Source organism: Serinus canaria, chromosome 7 (genome assembly GCF_022539315.1).
Source record: "Serinus canaria isolate serCan28SL12 chromosome 7, serCan2020, whole genome shotgun sequence".
Classification (NCBI taxonomy): Eukaryota; Metazoa; Chordata; class Aves; order Passeriformes; family Fringillidae; genus Serinus; species Serinus canaria.
This window is the reverse complement of record NC_066321.1, coordinates 7,290,549-7,309,938: the sequence shown is the minus strand read 5'-3', so window position 1 is coordinate 7,309,938 and position 19,390 is coordinate 7,290,549. Positions and strand designations below refer to the sequence as shown.

The following is a 19,390-nucleotide window of genomic DNA, read 5'->3' as shown; positions in this document are numbered from 1 at the left end:
GTGTAAAGATTATGGTAACTATGAAACTAAGATTCCACCACCTCACTGCACTTTAGGACATTTCTCAAGGGTCTTGCACACTTAGGGTTTGCTTCTTCCCCTTTTTTTGTTTTTTTTTTTTTTTTTCTTTGACAGACTAGTTTCACGCTCCATTTCCACTTCTCCATCTCTAGTTCTTCACTCCGTGCTCTCTTCCCCTGCCTTCTCTGTTCCTCCGTATTTTAGGTTTTTGTGGTTTTTTGTGGGTGGTATTTTTTTTTTTTCTGTCTTGCTTCTCTTAAAGTTTTGGAAGAGGCTGTGTAAATGTCCGTGCCTGCAGAGCAAGCTCTGCTCCATCAGAGCTGTTCTGCCAATCCCCCGTAGAGTGTCCATGCCCTCGGAGGAGCCGGCGCTGCTCCCGGGGCCAGCTGCGCTCCCGGGGCCGCAGGTGGATGGCCCCGCTGCTGTCGGGACCGGCAGGCCCGGGTCAGCAGCCAGCTCTGGCTCTTCCCCGCTGTGCACAGCGCTCCCTCCGCAGCCCCGTTCCCCCGGGCAGGAGCCGGGAGGGGCCCCAGAGCCGTGCCCAGAGCGGGGCTGCCCGGCGGGACACGGGGCCCAGCGGGCACCACAGCGCAACCTTGGGCTGCGGCCGGGATGGATACGGGGATGGACACGGGGATAGGGATGAGGACAAGGAGGGGGGAAGCGATTTGGCCTCAGATGGAGATGGGGATGGGGGCGGTGAAGGCAATGGGGACGAGGATAGGGACAGGGATGGGGACAAGGATCGGAATGGGGACGGGCATAGGGATGGTGATACTGACTGTGATAGGGATGTGGATAGTGATGGTGATGGTGGTGAGGGCGGGGATGGGGATGGGGATGATGACAGTGGTGTGGACAGGGATGTGGATGGGGATGATGATGGTGACAGTGGTGTGGACAGGGATGTCTACGCCGCCCGTCCCGGTGCCGCTCTCCCCCGCCGCCCCTCCCGCAGCCGGGTTGGGCGGGCAGCAGGACAGGGGTGTGGAGCTGCTGGCCGAGCGGGTCGATGGGGCCGGCCCGTGGGCGGGGCGGGCGGGGCGGTCGCTCGCGGGCTCGGGGATGGATTGCGGGCGTCCGGCGCGGGCGGGCGGTGCCGCCGCCGGACGGAGCGCGGGGGGCGCCAGGCCCGGCGCGGCCTCAGGTACCGGGAACGGGAGCGGGGCCGGAACGGGCGTGTTTCGTCGCTGCCGGAGGCACCGCGGGCGAGAGGCCCCACAGGGAGGGGCCGGGCCTGGGAGGGAACTTTGTGCCTTCGTGCGGGAGGGGGGGCCATGCCCGGCCGGCCCGGGGGTGTGCGAGTGCCCCGCGTCCCGCCGGCCCTCGGCCCCGGCCGCCCGTGACAGCGGTGTGGGGAACGCGCTCTCCGCTCCCCGGCCCGGGGGAGCTCCCCTGGGTGGGCGGGGGATGTGTGCCGGGCTCCGCAGTTCCCAGAGCGAGCCTGTACCCGCGGCAGTGCGGGCAGCGCGACCGGGGCAGTGACTGTGGCCCTGTGCTCGGCGCCGGTGGGGCCACGCCTCGGCCGCCGTGCCCTGCCCGGTCCCTGCGCTCGCTACAGGAAAGACTCGCAGGCTCTGGAGCGTATCCGGAGAAGGGCAGCGGAGCTGCTGAGGGGTGTGGAGCACACGTCCTGTAAGCAGTGGCAGAGGGAGCTGAGGGAGTTTAGCCTGGGGTAAAGGAGGCTTTGGGGAGACCTTGTTGCTCTGCACAACCCTCTGACAGGAGCCAGGCGGGGGTCGAGCTCCCAGGCAGCGGTGACGGGACAAGAGCACACGGTGTTAAACTGCGCCAGGGGAGGTTCAGGTTGGGACATTTGGGAGAATTTCTTTACAGAAGGTTGATTAAACAATGGAATGGGCTGCCCGGGGAGGTGGTGAAGTTGCCATCCCTGGGGGTGTTTAAGGAAAGCCTGTGCCACCGTCTGGTTGACACAGTGGTGTTTGGCCATGGGTTGGATTAGATGATCTCAGAGATCTTTTCCAACCAAATTGTTTCAGTGATTCTGAGCTGGCACCACTGTCCTGCCTGGCTGGGGTTGTGAGGGGTACATTCTTCTCCTGTTTGGGCTGTGGCTCCCTTTCCTTTCCCCCTGCAGTCTCCAGTGTTCTAGTTGTGAGTTTCTAGTCATTCTTTCTCCCCCGAGGTCCCCAGGGCTTGAGCCATATATCTTTTCTCTTGGGCATTCACTTTTCTCTGAGTGCATTAAGAAGACTTACGCATTTCTTTCCCTTTATTCCTGCTACTTTCCCCCAAAGATATCTGTGAGCAGGAAGGAGACCTCTGTTCACTCCAAGTGCAGTGATTTCGTGGATTTCTACCTTGCCTGGAAGGCTCAGCTTCCAGCTGCCAGGGTGTCTCTGTGCAAGCTGCCCTGCTGGTTCTTATCAGGAATCTGTGTCTGTATATCCTGTGACAAAGCACGATATGTTTAGTCCTTGCTCTAGACAAGATTAGATCTGCAGCATGTGAAATGGATGTCATTTGTAATCCTTAGCTGATGTTAAATGTGGAGCTGCTGGTGGCTGGGATTGCTCTGTACGTGGTGAAGCTTAGAGAGGCCTTGGCAGCTTGACATGGAGTTTTTTCTCCTACTGTTGCTGGACAAGAATAACAAGGAGGTCAGTGTTATGTTCTGCTTGTCAGCTTTCACTCTGCTGACCTGAAACTGGGGTGTTTCCAACTCATTCAGTCAGAATTCAAGTCCAGCAGGGTCACAGCCTTGCTGGGGGTGCTGCAGGAGTTACTGAGAACTGTGTGCTTGGATGGGCTGGTAGCTGGTAGGGACACTGAGATATAAAACAGATTAATACTTTGCACTACTCATTCTGTATAGGAGAATTTGTTTGAAGCATTGTTTCATGAATTTTGAGTCAGTGCTGAATAGGAAGCTTTCATTTCATTGGTGAAAATGTTCAAACATTCTTGTTCTTTTTATTCCTCAAATACCCATATCCAGCTGTACCATGACAGTTTGATAGCATGACTGTTTTAGGAATCTGTTGGTATGTAACATACCTTTAATTAAGCTAAATTATCTTATTTTAGTAGTAAAATGAATGTATTTCTGTGCAGACTTTGGTCTTGTGTAACTTTCTATGCAGATGGGAGCAGTGATCTCTACTTGCAGAACTCAAGTAGAGTGGTACTTAGAGATGCAAAACTTGGTTGCTTTTTTGGATCTTTTGCTTTGCTATATTCTAAGATCCTACAGGAAACTTTCTTTGAGCAAAAATGACAGGGCTGCAGTGAATGTAATAGTCATGTTGCATAAGGCTCACTTTTCCATCTCTTCTGAATATTCTTGCCTTTGTTCTCACCTCGTGGTACCCTTTGGAGGTTGAGTAGACATCAGAATTGTGTAAGATTAATGTTGCTTTAACGTAAGCTTACAGATTTTGACATATAAATGTAAATCATTTTACTTTCAGGGTTTTTTTTTTCTGGTTAAAGTGAAAGCAGCGTCTCTGTTTCTCTTATCTCAAAAGCAATCCAATATGAAACAAGAATCACCTGATGACAGAACATGTTAAAAGGGGGAGGAGATTGTATCCCAGAACTTGTATTGTTGGAGCAGCTGGTATAACTGGAAAAACTAAACCAATTTATTTTGCCTGCAAGCCTTATCTTGATATGTTGTCTTTCAAATTGTATATGAAATAATCTTGAGTAAATACAAGGAAGAATTTCCAGTTGCTTGCACCATGGCTTGTGACTGAGATGCTGTTCTGTGTCTTTTGGCATTCTTGCCATATTCTTTTTTTCTATTTTTTGGTGGTGGAGGGGAGAGACAGGCTGTGTATTTTCCTCCTGAAACAGCCAGAACAGCAATACTTCTGTTTTGCAATGATTTGGCAATTCTTTGGCCTATAATATTCTCTTCCCTAATTGTCAGTGCAGTAAAAGTTTGAGAATTTCATGTGATTTTTCTCTTCTTGGGCGGAGCTTGTAATGTGGAAATAATCTGCACAAAGAAACATTTGATGCTGTCCAAATAAGCCTGCACATGAAGTATCAATGGTGCAGTTTTATTTCGTGTCCTCAGAAGTTGCTTGTTGCATGTTGCTCAGAAGAGGAGAGTTGGACAGGCTGCTGAGCCTGTTGGCTTCAGTGCAGTCAGCTGTGTGAACATGCACTGTAGACTACACAGTGAGACTGCTTTTTATATCTTTTAATTTCATAAATTGAAGTGGTGACTCTTCTTACATGATCTAGGGTACTGCAACATTTTAAAATCAAAGTACAGTGTCATGACAAGAACATTTTTAATGTTTGTTTTTCAGAAGATCTTCATGTAACTGGCTGAAAAATGGTTCTGCAAGATGACAGCATCAACTCTAAGACTGTTGGAATGGTAAATAAATTTTAAAAAGGAGACTCTAAAAGTTCTCAGTGCTGTTAGCTGAAAATCATAATGATATTAACAAAAGTCTTTTCAATGAGTATTCCTTAAATGTCAGATTAGAGCTGGTATGTTTAAAGTTACACCATATGGAAAGTATATTTATTTCCTAATAATGGAAACAAAGGGCAAACATGCTTAAGTTTCTGCTCTATGAATAGAGTAGAATATGATATTTACTTTTAAACCATAATTTTTATTGCAGTCTCCATGTCTTCTGGTGGCTTAAATTTATCATAACTTTTTGCACTTGGTAAATTAAATGTTCTGTAAGGGTAAAGTCCTACAATAATAATGCCAAGGTTGTAGCTTCAATCCCTAAGCCATTCATTAAGAGTTGGATTTCATGATCCTTGTGGGTCCCTTCCAACTCAAAATATTCTGTGATTTTGTGTCTTGATGTGCAGGATATTCAGTGAGCATTGTCTTTATGGAATAGAAGATGGATAAACACATGCTTTTGTCTTAAAACATGCATCTTCCATTTTGTTGGGTCTTTTAAAGCAGTTATGAAAATTTGGTAAACTGTGGAAAAGGTCTGAACTTGCTGTAAGTGTTAAGTTCAGTGGGGGCTTATGGGGTCCCTCTTAATGAGTTACCTCTTAATCAAAGAGGTGAAAAGCATGAATTTAGCTACTGCTCCCTGTTAACAGTTTACAAACTCTCAGCCATGCTTGACAGGTGATCAAAAGCTAATTTTGAGTAAGCATTAATTCTGCTCTTGGTGCCACTTCTGTTGGGGACTCAAATTTGAGACTCCTTAGCAATGTGTGTGATTCCTGTTGATTCAGGATATCCCTAAAACAGAGCTTAGCAACATTTCACATTAATAATAATAAAAACTCCAGCTCTTCTAGGCAATAAAACTTATGGCTCTATTTTGTATAATGTTTCTTTTCCTATATAACAGTGGATTTTATTGAATGTGTTTATAGGATCTGAGTTTAAAAATTATAAAGAAATTTTATGTAAAATGATGTTTTGTTTTATTACAATAATAATGCTGTATCCATTTAAGGAAGGAAAGATACTGGGTTTTCACAAGACATAACATGGAGGCGCCTTATCTTTCTAGATTATTTTAAGGCCAACTAGCCTGTATGTTCTTCCATTACCTTCCTAGTTCTAATGTTTAAATTCCTTGCTTAGGAATGTGCACTGAAGAAATAGTGCCTTTCTCTGCATAGCTTAGAAAATCAGAATTTAACATCATCAGGTTCTTGTTCCTCATGTGAACCTGCTATAGTCAATTAATAAGGAAGGGATTGTGTTCTTTGTAATATCAAAAGTAGGTAAGGATCCTGTTTTCTTGCAATTCAGGGCTGCCCTGCTGGCATTTTTGATGCATACCAGTTCTTAAGGTTCTACATCTGTATGTCCCCAACACTTAGGACTTGAGCTGCAGAAGACACTTGTAGAACTTGAAATTTTAGGCAGTATTTTGCAAAGATAAATGTTTAATGTACCTATGCACATGATGTTTCACACTTTGCTTTTTTTTTGTTTTTTTTTAGGAGACTGTCTTCACTTTGACATGAAGTGTGAAGTTTGTTAGTCACCACTTTTGTTTCTTTTTTACAATTATTGTGGAAGGTAATGTGAGAAAAGTCTTGTTCTTATGTGTTCATTTCTGTCAGAGCATATTACCCTCAGTGTACAGAAGCCAAACACAAAAGTGTGGAATTTCATTGTGGAATTGCAAGTTAGTGAGTACTGTTTGTTAATAAGTGTAACAATGTGTCTCTCTAAAACTTCTCAAAACAGTACTTTCAATCTGTCTTTGCAATTTTGCATTTTGTTTGACGTTTTACAGGGTTTTAATTCTGTCCTAAAACTTATTATTTAGGTTTCAGTAGGCTTTTGAATTTCTGCTGAACTTCACAGGCATTTTAGTCTTGCTGCTTGGTAACTTTTTTAGTCAAATCTTGGCTTGAAGGTGATCATGCTGCACTTTGTAATCACCTTTTCTTGTTAAGCTTTTTGCCTTGTTAGGGAAGGATTGAGCAAAGGCTATATTAGGCACACAGGAATGTTAAACAGATACTTGGTAGTCAGATGAGAAGTAATAGCTGCTCTTACTGCAACATATAAAAAATTCCAACTTCCAAGGCATAATTATAGGCTCTTTATTTAGAATTTTAGCATCTACTTATCAAAGTTACAGAAGAAATGGTGTAAAATATGCATAGACTCTGAATAACTTTATGTGTAACCTCTTATCTAAGAAGTGCTGGATGTTCCATCATCCTTTACTTTGCTCCTGTTGAAGGATTTTAAAGGGATTTGTTCAAGTCTAGGTAGACAAGCTGAGCACAAGATTAAACAGCTGCAGAATGTGAATGTTATCTGTGCATGATCTCTGTTCCCAGAGTGTGCTTTGAAGCAGCCTGTGGTGAGAACAGCAGAGCTGTAGGTGTGAGGGAACATCTGATGTGGAGATGTCCAGTTGATCAGGCTGCTGCCATCCCTGCCTGTCTCCCCAGCTACCTCTCCCCTCCTGCCTGCAGCACAGAGCTGGTGGAAGGCTGCAGTGCTTTTTCTTTCTAGGATGCTTTCCCACTGTCCATGAGTTGTGCTATAGCCTGACAGGAATGAGAGTTCTTCCTTCCAGCTTGTTTGAACTCTTCTATGCCCAGTTTCCATGTTAGCTGCATATTATGCAAACACACAAGCAAGTTTTTGGCTGTATATAATATAACTTCATGTAATGGCTTATAGGCTATTAGTCATAATAAAATGAAGGCAAATTTGTAGAGTATAATGTGTAGTATTTGTTAAACCAATTCCTAAAAACTGAGAAAACCTTTATAAGCTTTCAAGCTTGAAAACCTTTGTGTTAGTTTCTTCAAGTTAAGGATAATACATTTATTTGCTCTCTTTGAGAACAAATATTTTCTCCTTTATTCTGTATCAAGTAGAAACTATAATTCCTTGCTGAGTCTTTCATAACTTAGCCTCTCTCTACTTAAAGATTTCTGCTTTCTTTTGTCAGTCCCACCATTTTATCAGAAAAGCAGAGTAATTATCCAGAACTTATGCCCACACATGGAATATATCGGCATAGATCTAGTGGTATAATTACACTTCAGGAACTCTGCCTGTTCATTTTCCTTTCGAAAGAGGCCCTTTGAGAAATGGATGAAAAAGTGTCAAGATTTGAACATGGCAGAGACTGTACAGAATATGAGTCAATGCAGAAAACAGTGCTGTGATCTCCAATGTGCTTGTGCATATCTGGGCATTTAAATTCTTAATCTGAAGCTGTTCTGAAAAAAAAGTAATGTACCTTCCTTACTCATTGAGAACATTACTGCACTGTCTCTCATAAATCATTTGTAAATAAGGAAAAGAAAGCAATTATTTGTATGTTGACACATGAGGAAAAAACGAAGTTCAATTAAAATTTATCAAACCATAATAGCAAAGCAGATGACCTCTATTTACTGTGAAAGTCAGAAGCTGCTCTCTAAAGATGACTTAGATTGCAGTTCATTGAGCAGTTCTCTCAGAGATGGTGTTTGAGTTTATGGTATGCTGTGCCGTCTGTAGTTAATGAACTCTTAATAAATTGGTTCTTAAAATATATACATAAATAAGTGAAGGTTAATGATAGAAATACCATATACATGTTTGGCTGACATTCCTTAGAGAGTTTGTAAAGACTCTAGTACAAGAATGAGTCATCAGTCTTTCTCAATTGTATTTGAAGCTTTGTAGTAATATAATTGAAAGTTTTCTTAAATTTTGGCCATCCAATGGGCAGCTGTAAAGCTGTGTCATAAATCTGAATTCCTTTGCAGTAGCATAATAAATTTTTGATAGATTTTCACTAGAATTGGTTCATGCCTATATTTCATAAATTACCAAATAGCCATATAATTTTTTTACTACAATTGCATGTGAGTCTACTTTTTTAAGTTTACAATTAATTATTCTATTTTTTCTTGGATCACCTCTTGTTGTAAGAATTTATAATTTACCCAAATGTTTTCCTGTGTTTTCTGAAATATTTGTTGAATGCCTTTAAGTTTCAACACGTTTCTGACATTTGTCAAAACACATCAATCTAATTTATACTCTTTGCAGAACTTGTAGTGTAAATTCCAAGAAGAGAATGTGTTTTAACTACTATTTTCTTACTTCATTGCTAAAGAAGTTAAGAAATTTTTGTAAAGTCAAGATTCACTTTCTAGCTGTCCCTAAAATCTCTGAAAATTTCTGCTGGATCGGTCAAAGATCTGCTTTTCAACAACAAAGTAGTGTGTGTCCTTGCATATTAGGTCCTGTTCATGTGTATGAAACAGTTGCCCCCAGTGTTTATTTTTTTTGGTGTGTCACTGTAACATTCTGTGTGTTATTTCTGTGTCCCCTTTGCCCAGGTTCCAAATGGTGTGGGTTTTTATCATGAACCGGATGAGCTCCCAGAGCAGCTCGTCTGCCCAGCGCAGGCGATTGGCTCTAGGAATTGTCATTCTCCTCCTGGTTGACGTCATCTGGGTGGCCTCTTCAGAACTCACTTCTGTGAGTATTGTTCCACACTTTAAGGGAAAATTAATGAGAAAAATGCAGCAGAATCATAATTATCAAACTTGGTGTTTCACCAGCCTGAATCCACTCAAAATTACAGATAAGTTCAACTCAGTGCCTGTTTCAAGACAGAAGGTGTTACTGGCAGCTTTAAGCTTAAACAGCATAAACTCATCACTGTGTACTGTAATCAGGGAGTTCATTTTGTTATTGCTATATTGATTAAAATAATGCCCATGTGGTTCCCAAAAATTAATAAATGAGCTGTAACATGGCAGGCTGATTGATGTGGTGAATTGCAGTTCAGAATATCCAGAAATTCAGGATGAAAAGGCTCAAGTAGTGGAGTTAAGCCCTGTAATTTCATCTAGTTCATATATTAACCATATTGAAACTGTTGAGGTATTTATTTCATGTGAAGTTTTAGGACTTAAACCAGAGCTTTAGCAATGAAAACTGAGTTTTTAATAAAGTCCTAAATTAATTTCTCTGAACTGTCATTAAGTTATGTTCTATATCAGTTTTGAAACGAAATGTATACAATTGTTTGTGCTTATCTTGTGATATTAATAAAACATTTTTTTGAATGAGCTGGTGGAGTCACTCTTGATACTGAAATGTTATTTAGACAAAGTAATCTTCTTTAATTTGTGATTAATATATTATTGCTTATAACAGTGGCCTTAAATTTAGAAAATATTTGTATATAAATGTATTTTCAGTGCTATTTGAGTAGCATGTAAGTGTGTTGCTTGGTGAGACACAAGTAGCAAGTAGTTTTCCTTCGGTGGAATTGCTTCTTACAAAAAGTCTCCTTTTTGTTGGCATTGGAGGTAGTTTGGAAGAGGGTTTCCCCAGAACAGGTAGGGCCACTTCGTTCCTTTGGTTATCCGTGCCAACACTCACAACTCTGGTATTTTGGGAAGCAGGCTGTTCTGGACTGTATATTTACATTGATCATTCATTTTGTGAACTCTTACCTATTTGGTGATTTTGGATACTACAATTATTTTCTTTCCACAGTATGTTTTTACGAGGTACAACAAACCCTTTTTCAGTACATTTGCAAAAACATCCATGTTTGTTCTATACCTCCTGGGATTTATTGTTTGGAAGCCATGGAGGCAACAGTGTACTCGTGGGTTTCGTGGAAGGCATGCAGCTTTTGTAAGTATTACAACTCTGTAGATGTGATATTTGTTTAAGTTTGTACAGAAAAAGAAAACCCTTAAAATAGAGACTAGAGAAGAGCAAAGGTTACATATTTGAGGTATAAGATGAATCATGCCACAGGAAGTCATGGCAGCCATAACAGTTGTCATGTGAAAGGATGAGAGGCGAGAAAAAGCAATGTGAGATGTGTCAGGAGTTGTAAGAAATGCTCTGGTGGACCGGGGCATTAGTCCCTGCAGCCTGGTTTTGTATCCGGGGCAATTGCAGAGGATAATTCCTATTAACAAGAGCTTATGACACTCTGCTCTTGGTTCCCTTTAACTCCCCCAACATTTGTAACCAATGAAATCAGAACTTGAACTTTGTAGCTGATTTTTAGCCCTGACTCTTTTTGTCTCTGGCGCAACTATGAACTGTTTGCTGACTGTTTTGAGGGGATTAAAGTTACATTTAGTAAGGGTGGTAGAATTACATTTTTGTTGTTGTTAATAGTATAGCTTTTATGCATTAGTGACCTTCTGATACCCATTCCAGAGTTAGGCATAGTTTGTGCTAGAAGCTAAAATTGTTGTTATATGACAGAAATATGGGGTTTATTCCAAGAGATGCTGGGAAGAGCAGTTGTTCTGTGCCAGTGTTTCAAGATGCTGAACAGCAGCACTCAGGAAGCAGGAAGGCATTTGGCCTGACACTAATCTCACATTAAAAAACCCAGAAAATGTGATCCAAGAACATGCTGTTAATCAACATGTCTTTATAGAAAATAGCTTGTGTGAAAGAAAGTAACTTAAGCTTTTCTGGATACGTTAGACTTCACTGATAGTGACAGTTGCAGGCATAACATTTAAAGTGTGAAATTTTTTTTTTTAGGAAAGACAAAGCACAAAGAACAACTGAAAAAATATTTTAAAAAAATTATTGAGTTAAACATTTAAAGTTGGTTGACATCTTGATACAATTTTTGCTAGATCAGCCTTTAATACCAAGTGTTTGTGTGTAATATGGCATGTGTTAGACTTGATGTTGTTCAGGATCCTCATAAGATAATTTGGGAATAAACAGAACTTAGTTTCTTTGCTGACAGTAATGAATTACGAACTGGAAAGCAATGACTAAGAGTGCCCAGTCTGTCACATGTTGTGTGGGGCACTCATGACACTGCTACTGGAATCCCATTATTTTTCCTTTTCTAAACAACAGTGCAGACAGGACTGTAATATGCTGTTAGAAAATTCCTTTCCCCTTCAAGGGGTGTAGTTAAGTATTCAACTCTGTAATTATTGCAAGTACCTTTAAAGTGTCTTGTGTATTAGTCTGGACAACACATCCATTTATATGGTTTATTTCAATGATTGCTTGGAGACTCACACTCACACCTTCCTTTTAAGTTCTCTTCCACATTAAAAGCTTTGTTTAATAATTTTGCTACCATCATGGTAGAACAGCAAGCTGCAGGTCAGGGAATGTGGATTTGGTAAGGTGCAGAAAGGAGGAGGGAAGGGAACTTTGCCTCAATAAAATGAAGAAAGAAGCATCTTGTTGTTAATAGATGCTCAATCATTTAGTGGGCATTTTGTCCCTAAGACTGAATTTTGCAGGTTTTCTGTATCTAAGAGCCTCATCCTGCATTCCTATCTGGGTAGTTTAATTCAGTGGGGTTCAAGAGGTACAAAGAAATACTGAAATTATTTACTGAACTTGTAAGCCTTCTTGGTATTGGGGAGGAGGGCTGAGAGGAGAGAGGTAAAAAACCTTACTCTTCAAAAATTTCAGTTACTAATAACTTTGTCTTGGTAGTTTATTACATTAAAATTTCTGTAATTAGTTTGCAGATGCCGAAGGTTATTTTGCTGCTTGTACAACAGATACCACTGTGAACAGTTCTCTGGTAAGTGCCTTAATTTATGAAGGTGAATGCTTTACAATAACATGGCACAACTATCTTGACTTACTGTTTATAAAATGTGGCAGTTTTAACTGTAATAGGTTTTGTCAAAGGGGATTGGTAACTTACATCCTTATATGTTATTAATAAGTACTGCAAATAATGGTATTGCTTACTCTAAGAAATATGGGTTCTCAGCTCCATAAAGCACTTAATTGAATGCTTCTGTAGTAGTTTGTCAAAGAAATATTATCTTCTACAGAGAAAACCTTTACATATTCAGCTCATACCATCTCTGTAATAGAGGGGGGAAGCAATTGAGTATTGCAAATTACTGTAAGGATATTTAAACAGAGTTACTTGAAGAGACATTTTTTCAGGTGTATTCTTCCTTTAATTTTTTGGGGATTTTTAACTTTAACTCTGTTTAAGAATAAAATCTTCTTGGCCTTCTCAATTCATTAAGATCATGTGACTCTAGAAAATTGAGCAATTTTGCATTAATTTAAACATCCACCAAAATTCTTATCCTAAGCAAGCCTATTGAAAATCCAACTACCAGATCTTTTTAATGACTTAACAGTTTATCAGTTTAATCTAAACAAGTAGCTTAAAACTTGAGTTTTTAGCAAAAGTTTTAATTGCTTGAAATACTTCTAAGTGCCTTATGTATTGTAGATATTACTCCAGGTTTTTTGATGTTTAGGTCTAGGGTAGAAAATAAGGGTTTTTACTGTCATGGGAAGAAAATGAGTGCATGGATTTTTCTACATACATCCTGTATTTCATGTTTCTAGTATATAATTTGGACAGAAGCTATAGCTAATGAAATATCCATAATATTGATGACTTATTTTGTAATTTTAAATCAGTAGGCCGTCCATAAGTTTTGTGTTCATGAGGATACACACAAAAGAGCAGAGTTCTCTTTTAGTACTGTGTTTTACCAGTTGTGTAACATACAGTGTGTTGTATACATGTATTTTGACAAGTCTATCCACTGTGTGCAGACCTGCTTTAGTCTGATTCTCTTACTATTAACTTTTTCTTTATTTAGTTTTCTAATTTGCTAAATAAATTCTGGTAATAATTGAAATATACTGCTTAACTGTATTTTTACTTATACTGATTCATTGCAGAGTGAACCTTTATATGTTCCTGTAAAGTTTCATGATTTGCCAACTGAAAAAAATGGCAGTAATAGTAGTGATGCAGAGAAAAGTGAGTAAAGACTTCTGGAATGCTGTAATGCTAGTTCTTTGGAGAAGGAGTTACTTTTCTCTTTGTTTAGTATAACTGCTGTCATGTTGCTGGACATGCTTCCCCTTCATCCCCTCCTTTTTGTATTTTTCCTTTATTCTCCTTTCTGAAATCTCTTATTGCATGAATTGCAGTCTCATATATTTGCTTTCAGGTAGAGAAAACATAGGCCTGTCGTTCAGTTTACCTTTCTTGGTCACCACAGATGCAGCCTATGTTTATCTCAAGGGACCAACTGGGTTCAGTACTTGTGATTCTTTCCTTCTGGGCTTGTAAGACCAGCAGCAGTGAGTCAGCCTCTGGAAAAACAAGCTATTGTCCTTTTTAGAGCAGGAGCAAAGCAGTCAAAGTAAGAATTTTAACAGTCTATGTGCATTCTGGTTTTATTGAAGCCTCACTATCTTGTGATGGTACCTGAAACGGGCCTGACTGCCCCAGACAATTGTGGGAAGGTTGGCTTCAGAACATCCAGTTAGCCAGTCCTCAGCAAAAGAGTTCCTGCTTATCAAAGGGAAGCTCTTTTAATTTCTCCATGGCACACTTTGGTAGGCTCTGCTTGCTGTGGCAATATGCACCAATCACTTCAGAATTGTTCCAGCTGCAGCTTTCCCTTTACTTTTTTTAAGGAAATGAGGTATTTTTCCAAGTTGATTTTAGCTAATATTTGCCTGTAGTGTTTAGTGTAATGTTTTCTTTATGGAGGAAGCTAATGATACTAAACCTTCTATATAAAACCTGATCCTAGTTTGCAAGATTTGTTAGAGAGTGGATTTCAAAAGGGCAAGTGACTTTATGGTCTCTGCTAAGCTTTGAGGCTGTTGGACTTTAATCTTCTAAATGAAACATTGTCCTTGCAGTTAGGTATAATTGTGTGCAAGTGTTGGCTGTTTGGCTATTAGACAATTAAAGAAAATCATATATATATATATATATATATATATATATATATATATATATAAAATGTTTTTTAAGATGGAATAATTCTTATCTAAAAATGCACTGTTACCTTTTGTTGATATTTTTCATAGGGAGCAGGGGTGGTGCTTTTCAGTGATGTTTTCGTGGGTGGAAAACTTACTGATTGAAAACAGTAATTAATTGTACTTTGTCTTATCAGTGGCCTCCTGAATAACAAAATATTAGTTTAATAAATCATGATGGCATGTCTTCTAATTGGATAAGAACCTGTTATTTGTGCAGTCTTTTAATCAATGGGGTGTTACAATATCATAGTTTTATTTGCATATTGTGTTGGCTCAAAAAGTTTAATCATAATATGTTTTCCTTTTTTAAAATTTTTTTTCTGTTTTTTCTGCCTCTCAAGCACCCAAGAAACCTCGTGTGCGGTTCAGTAACATCATGGAGATCCGGCAGCTGCCATCAAGCCATGCTTTGGAGGCAAAGCTGTCCCGCATGTCCTATCCAACAGTGAAGGAGCAGGAATCCATCTTAAAAACTGTGGGAAAACTCACTGCAAGCCAAGTAGCAAAAATTAGCTTTTTCTTTTGCTTCGTGGTATGTGCTCCATTCTTTCAGAAAACTTAAGTAAAGATGCATTTAAAACTTGTATAGTAGTAGTATTGGGATGAATTGAGTAAGTATTGAATATATTGAATTAATATTGAATAAGTATTGAGATGACTTGTATTCTTTAAACCTTATTTTATAAATGTGCTATAAGAAGTAAAACTTTCGATGTGCAAGATGTACTTATGAATCTGCTGGTAGATGCTGTTAGTGCATCATGTCTCAGTTCTAGGGGGAGAGAGAGATTCCAGTGGCAGGATTTTTGAGACAGAAAAATGTAGAGGGCAGATCAGTGATACCTTTTCTAGAAGCACCTTCACAGTTACTGCCAAATGGATTCTATGTAGTGTGGACTCATCATGGCTTTTCCTCAGGGAGTGGAGCTATTTAAGCATGATTGTTGTTATTATTGTTATCATCATCATCAACAAAAATACCACTGATGCATCTACCAGAAAACAGTGGTGTAATTTTTTCTGGGGTAGTGTCCTCATGTCCAAAACAAATCTTGTTTATTCTGTTCATGGACGCTACTGGCATGTACCTGTATTTCTTCTTGGAATTTATGACTATTTCCACATAAGACTAGAGTGGTTACTTCCCTTAGAATATATCTGAGATCTTACTAGTGAGATCTCAATCAAGAAGTGAGAAAACATTTGCCATTTTATTCCTTTATGGAGGAATTAAGAAATATTTTTTAGGCATTGAATGTAAGAGATGCTTGTTTTTAACAGTGGAGATGTGTGCTGGTTCTAAGTACTCTCAAAGAACCTCATTAGGCTGACTAATGTCACATGCATTACTGAAATTTCTTTGCAGCCCTTGTGCAGTTATCATCTTGAAGCACTCCAAAACAAGTTAAAACTACCTTTAGTTACTACAGACTAGCTATTATAATGTCATTTTAATTCTTTTTAAGTTCTGAAGTATGGTATTTTGTTATTAAACATGTACTTGGTTTGAGCCAGTTCTAAGTTTGTTGCTGTCTTTTAATATGCCTTCCACTTTAATAGAAGTTAGAAGTCTCTTTAAGCTAAAAATCTAGTTCTGATTTTATTTTTTAAATAACTGGATTTTTTTTAAAGTAGGATTTTATCGCACTGAGAAACTTAAGCTCTGTTGTTGTTACCCATATTAAAACAAAATTATTTTTCTGTTTCCCCAGTGGTTCTTGGCAAATTTCTCGTACCAAGAAGCTCTGTCAGATACCCAAGTTGCCATAGTTAATATCTTGTCATCAACCTCTGGTAAGTTTTATTTACACCACCAGATCTGTATTACACCGCTGTTTATAACATACAAATCTCATTACAATGGGTTTGTGTAACATTTTTACCTGTGGATTTGACCTAAAGGCATTGCATATATGTGTTTAGAAGATCAGTTTTGTATTTGCAGAGGTATTTTAGAGTACCTTCCTATTTCCCCTGCTTTTTGTTTGTGTACTTCTCCAGCTACATCTGTATATTAAAGAAATGTGTTTGGAGTATAATATCTTTGAAGCTGTATAGTTTTCTGAGCAAACTACTGGCAAAACTTGGTTGTATAAACTCCTCTGAATTTCTCTTGCAGGGCTTTTTACATTAATTTTAGCTGCAGTCTTTCCCAGTAACAGTGGAGATCGGTTTACCCTGTCCAAATTATTAGCTGTTATTTTAAGGTAAGGTAATAGGAGGTAACATTGGGTCCATTGGGTACAGTGAGAGAACAATTGTACCTGCTGTACCTGTGCTATCTGTGACAATAAATGATACCCATCGCTTTTTAAAAATCCTTGGTTCGCAGATGAAGTGAGCAACTGAATTAAAGTTCCTAAATACTTCATATCATGAACCATTTCCAAATCTCATTCTCCTGTAGGAAATTAGATTAATTTCTGTTGGAAATAGATGAACTTATTTTCTTGTTGTTTATTTGTGGTTTGTTTTAGTTTTCTATGATGGTGAAGAGGTTTGACATTCAATTTTTCTTTATGTCAGCCTGTTTCCTTAAATGCCTGGTGCATTGTTCTGGGAAGTTAAAGGTGGGGTTGGTTGGTTTTAATTTGGGATTATGCCTTAGCAGTTGAGAACTCCTTTTGACTTTCCAGAAAGGGGTTTTGGTTAAATAAAAATGCCAAAAGATAGAACCGTATATTTGTTTTTCTCTTTCTTTTATCTGTTTTTGTAAAGAAATTCCTGAGTTCAAGCAACATTTTGCATTTCTTCTTCTTTTTTTTTGCTAGCATTGGTGGTGTGGTACTTGTTAACCTTTCTGGATCTGAAAAATCTGCTGGAAAAGATACAATAGGTATTTACTTATGGGTTTTTATCCTGGAATATGCATTGATCAGTACCATCTTCTGGCAGTACTAAGTAGTCATAGCAAGCTCTGTATCTCTCATTCTTGTAACATTTCACTATCTGGCTTTTTACTTTCAACTTCTAAAACTTGCCATTTATGGTAATTTTCTACCCTATGTGTATATTGGAAAAGTATTTATATTTTAGAACTTTCTCCATTTTCCCATATTTTTCATTTAGTAATGGATTCTGTAATTGACAGAGGTTTAGGAGAGGTGATCCTACTGTGCATAACATGTTTGGCATATCTCAAGGGAGTATTTTTTCCATTTTTCCAGGTTCCATTTGGTCTCTTGTAGGAGCAATGCTGTATGCTGTCTACATAGTCATGATAAAAAGAAAAGTAGATAGAGAAGATAAACTTGACATACCAATGTTCTTTGGTAAGACCAAAAGTAACTAACTCTGTTGAAAGCTTTAATTTAATGTGTGATTAAATGACATGCTTTCAGGCACTGAACTGTGTCTGAGTGGTAAAGGGGCTTAGAAAAGCAAAGGAGTAGAGAAAGCCTCTTACTCCCATGGTTATGAGTCCTTTAGAGACTGGTTGTGTGAATTGTTTCTTGTTTAGAGCCTTAACAAGGAGAGGAATTTCCTGTAGGTATGCAGGCAACCCCACTGACTTAATGAGATTTCTTAGTTTGTTTTTTTTCAATTTCAAACATGTAAATATCTGATGCAAATTTAGTTTGTGAATTTCAGGTTACATTACTTACATTTGTTTCCTTTGAAAATTTTAAAGTATTGCTTCATGGCTGCTTTTCTATATGCATATTGTCAAAATAGCAGGTTTTAACTGAGATTTTGGTTATGTTTAAGAAGATCTATGATGATTTACTTAATACTGTTTTTATATCCAGGTTTTGTAGGACTGTTTAATCTGTTGCTGCTGTGGCCAGGGTTCTTCCTGCTTCACTATACTGGGTTTGAAGCATTTGAGTTTCCCAATAAACTGATATGGATGTGCATTGTCATAAATGGCCTTATTGGAACAGTTTTGTCAGAGTTCCTCTGGCTGTGGTATGTACTCCATACACTGAATATATTTTACATGAATTATCTTTCCTATGTTGAAATGTAAAATTGTCTAGGTTGGGCTTTGGGCCCTTTTTCCTGTTTTTCCTGTCCACATGTGCAGTTTCACCATTGTGTCACAGTGTCCTATTAAGACAACAGCTAACTTTGAAAAGTAGCTGTGATGTGTGCTTGTAGTAATTAAAATTCTGTGTGCTTAGCTTATTGAAGAATTAACATTTGAGACAAAGAGGCTTTGTGCTACAGAGTTGCAGTAGCAGAAGTAGAGTGTGAATTCTGTTGTAACAGTTCTGTGGCAATACTGCAACAAAAGATCAAGGTGGAGTAGATAAAGTTCCACAAAAACCTTTTGGTTTTTTAGGGGATGTGGATTTTTGTTTGTTTTTTTCAAAGTCTAAGGTTATGTATGAATTTTAATGATTTTTTTGTTTCTTGGCAAACCTTTACACCAGTCCTAGGTGTAAATGCATTGTAGCTTATGGGCTTTGAATTGAACTGGTTTGTTGATAGAATATTTTTGTGATATTAATGCCATCCTGGAAGATTAAACTGCAGCTCAGAATCAGTTTCAGGTTAAGAGTAATTTTAATGTAGGCAAAATAACAAACACACACATAAACCCCCCAAACCTCAAACATTATCTCTCAGAATCAAGTAAGTACATGGGTGTGCACAGCCTTTTTATATACATTATATTTGTTTAATTACTCAGAATGATATTCCAGTAAATTAAAGAGCTAGTTTTACTTCCAGTTCCTTTTCCCTAGAGTTTTGGACTGGTTCTAATTAGAGTTTGTGCTGATATCATTCTTTATCAGTCCAGTGTGCCACTAGTACAGTTGTCTTTACTTTTTTAGAAGTAAATAATATCATTTAACCTACTTGTTTACTCCACCCAAGCACATATTACCAGTTACGTAATGTAGGGATAGATATGACTCTGTTTTTTTTTTTTTTTAACTTGCTGATAAATTTTTATTGGCTTCTGTACCTTTTATGCATTTAAAGTTTTCTGTGGACAGGTTGGTTTTAATTCAGAAGCAGTCTCTTATGCTCTAGAGAATCAGGGTATGGAAACAAAATGCAGATTTTTCTAGATGAAGTTAGTACATGTGAAATAGGAAAATTTCCATCATCTCAGAAGATTGGTATGGGAATTAAGCCTCAGCCCAGAAGACATCCATTGCCTAGTTAAGAATTCTGTGCATTTTCACA

General features: G+C 38.8%; 1 protein-coding gene across 2 annotated transcripts in view; it reads left to right on the top strand.

The window, feature by feature from the left end:
* Nucleotides 1–1,098: 1,098 nt before the first annotated feature.
* Nucleotides 1,099–19,390, top strand: part of SLC35F5 (solute carrier family 35 member F5) — a 30,012-nt gene continuing 11,720 nt past the window's right edge. The window contains exons 1-13 of one of the 2 annotated variants that reach the window (XM_009087802.4): nt 1,099–1,168; nt 4,305–4,375; nt 5,938–6,016; nt 8,803–8,944; nt 9,974–10,117; nt 11,949–12,011; nt 13,148–13,229; nt 14,593–14,783; nt 15,964–16,045; nt 16,371–16,458; nt 17,023–17,087; nt 17,419–17,523; nt 18,001–18,160. In XM_009087802.4, coding sequence (XP_009086050.1) covers nt 8,810–8,944; nt 9,974–10,117; nt 11,949–12,011; nt 13,148–13,229; nt 14,593–14,783; nt 15,964–16,045; nt 16,371–16,458; nt 17,023–17,087; nt 17,419–17,523; nt 18,001–18,160 — 1,115 coding nt within the window. In that variant the 5' untranslated portion in view covers nt 1,099–1,168; nt 4,305–4,375; nt 5,938–6,016; nt 8,803–8,809. Of the gene's footprint in view, nt 1,169–2,518; nt 2,643–4,304; nt 4,376–5,937; nt 6,017–8,802; nt 8,945–9,973; nt 10,118–11,948; nt 12,012–13,147; nt 13,230–14,592; nt 14,784–15,963; nt 16,046–16,370; nt 16,459–17,022; nt 17,088–17,418; nt 17,524–18,000; nt 18,161–19,390 lie in introns of those variants that run through there. The other variant, XM_018911278.3, reaches the window with a different exon arrangement.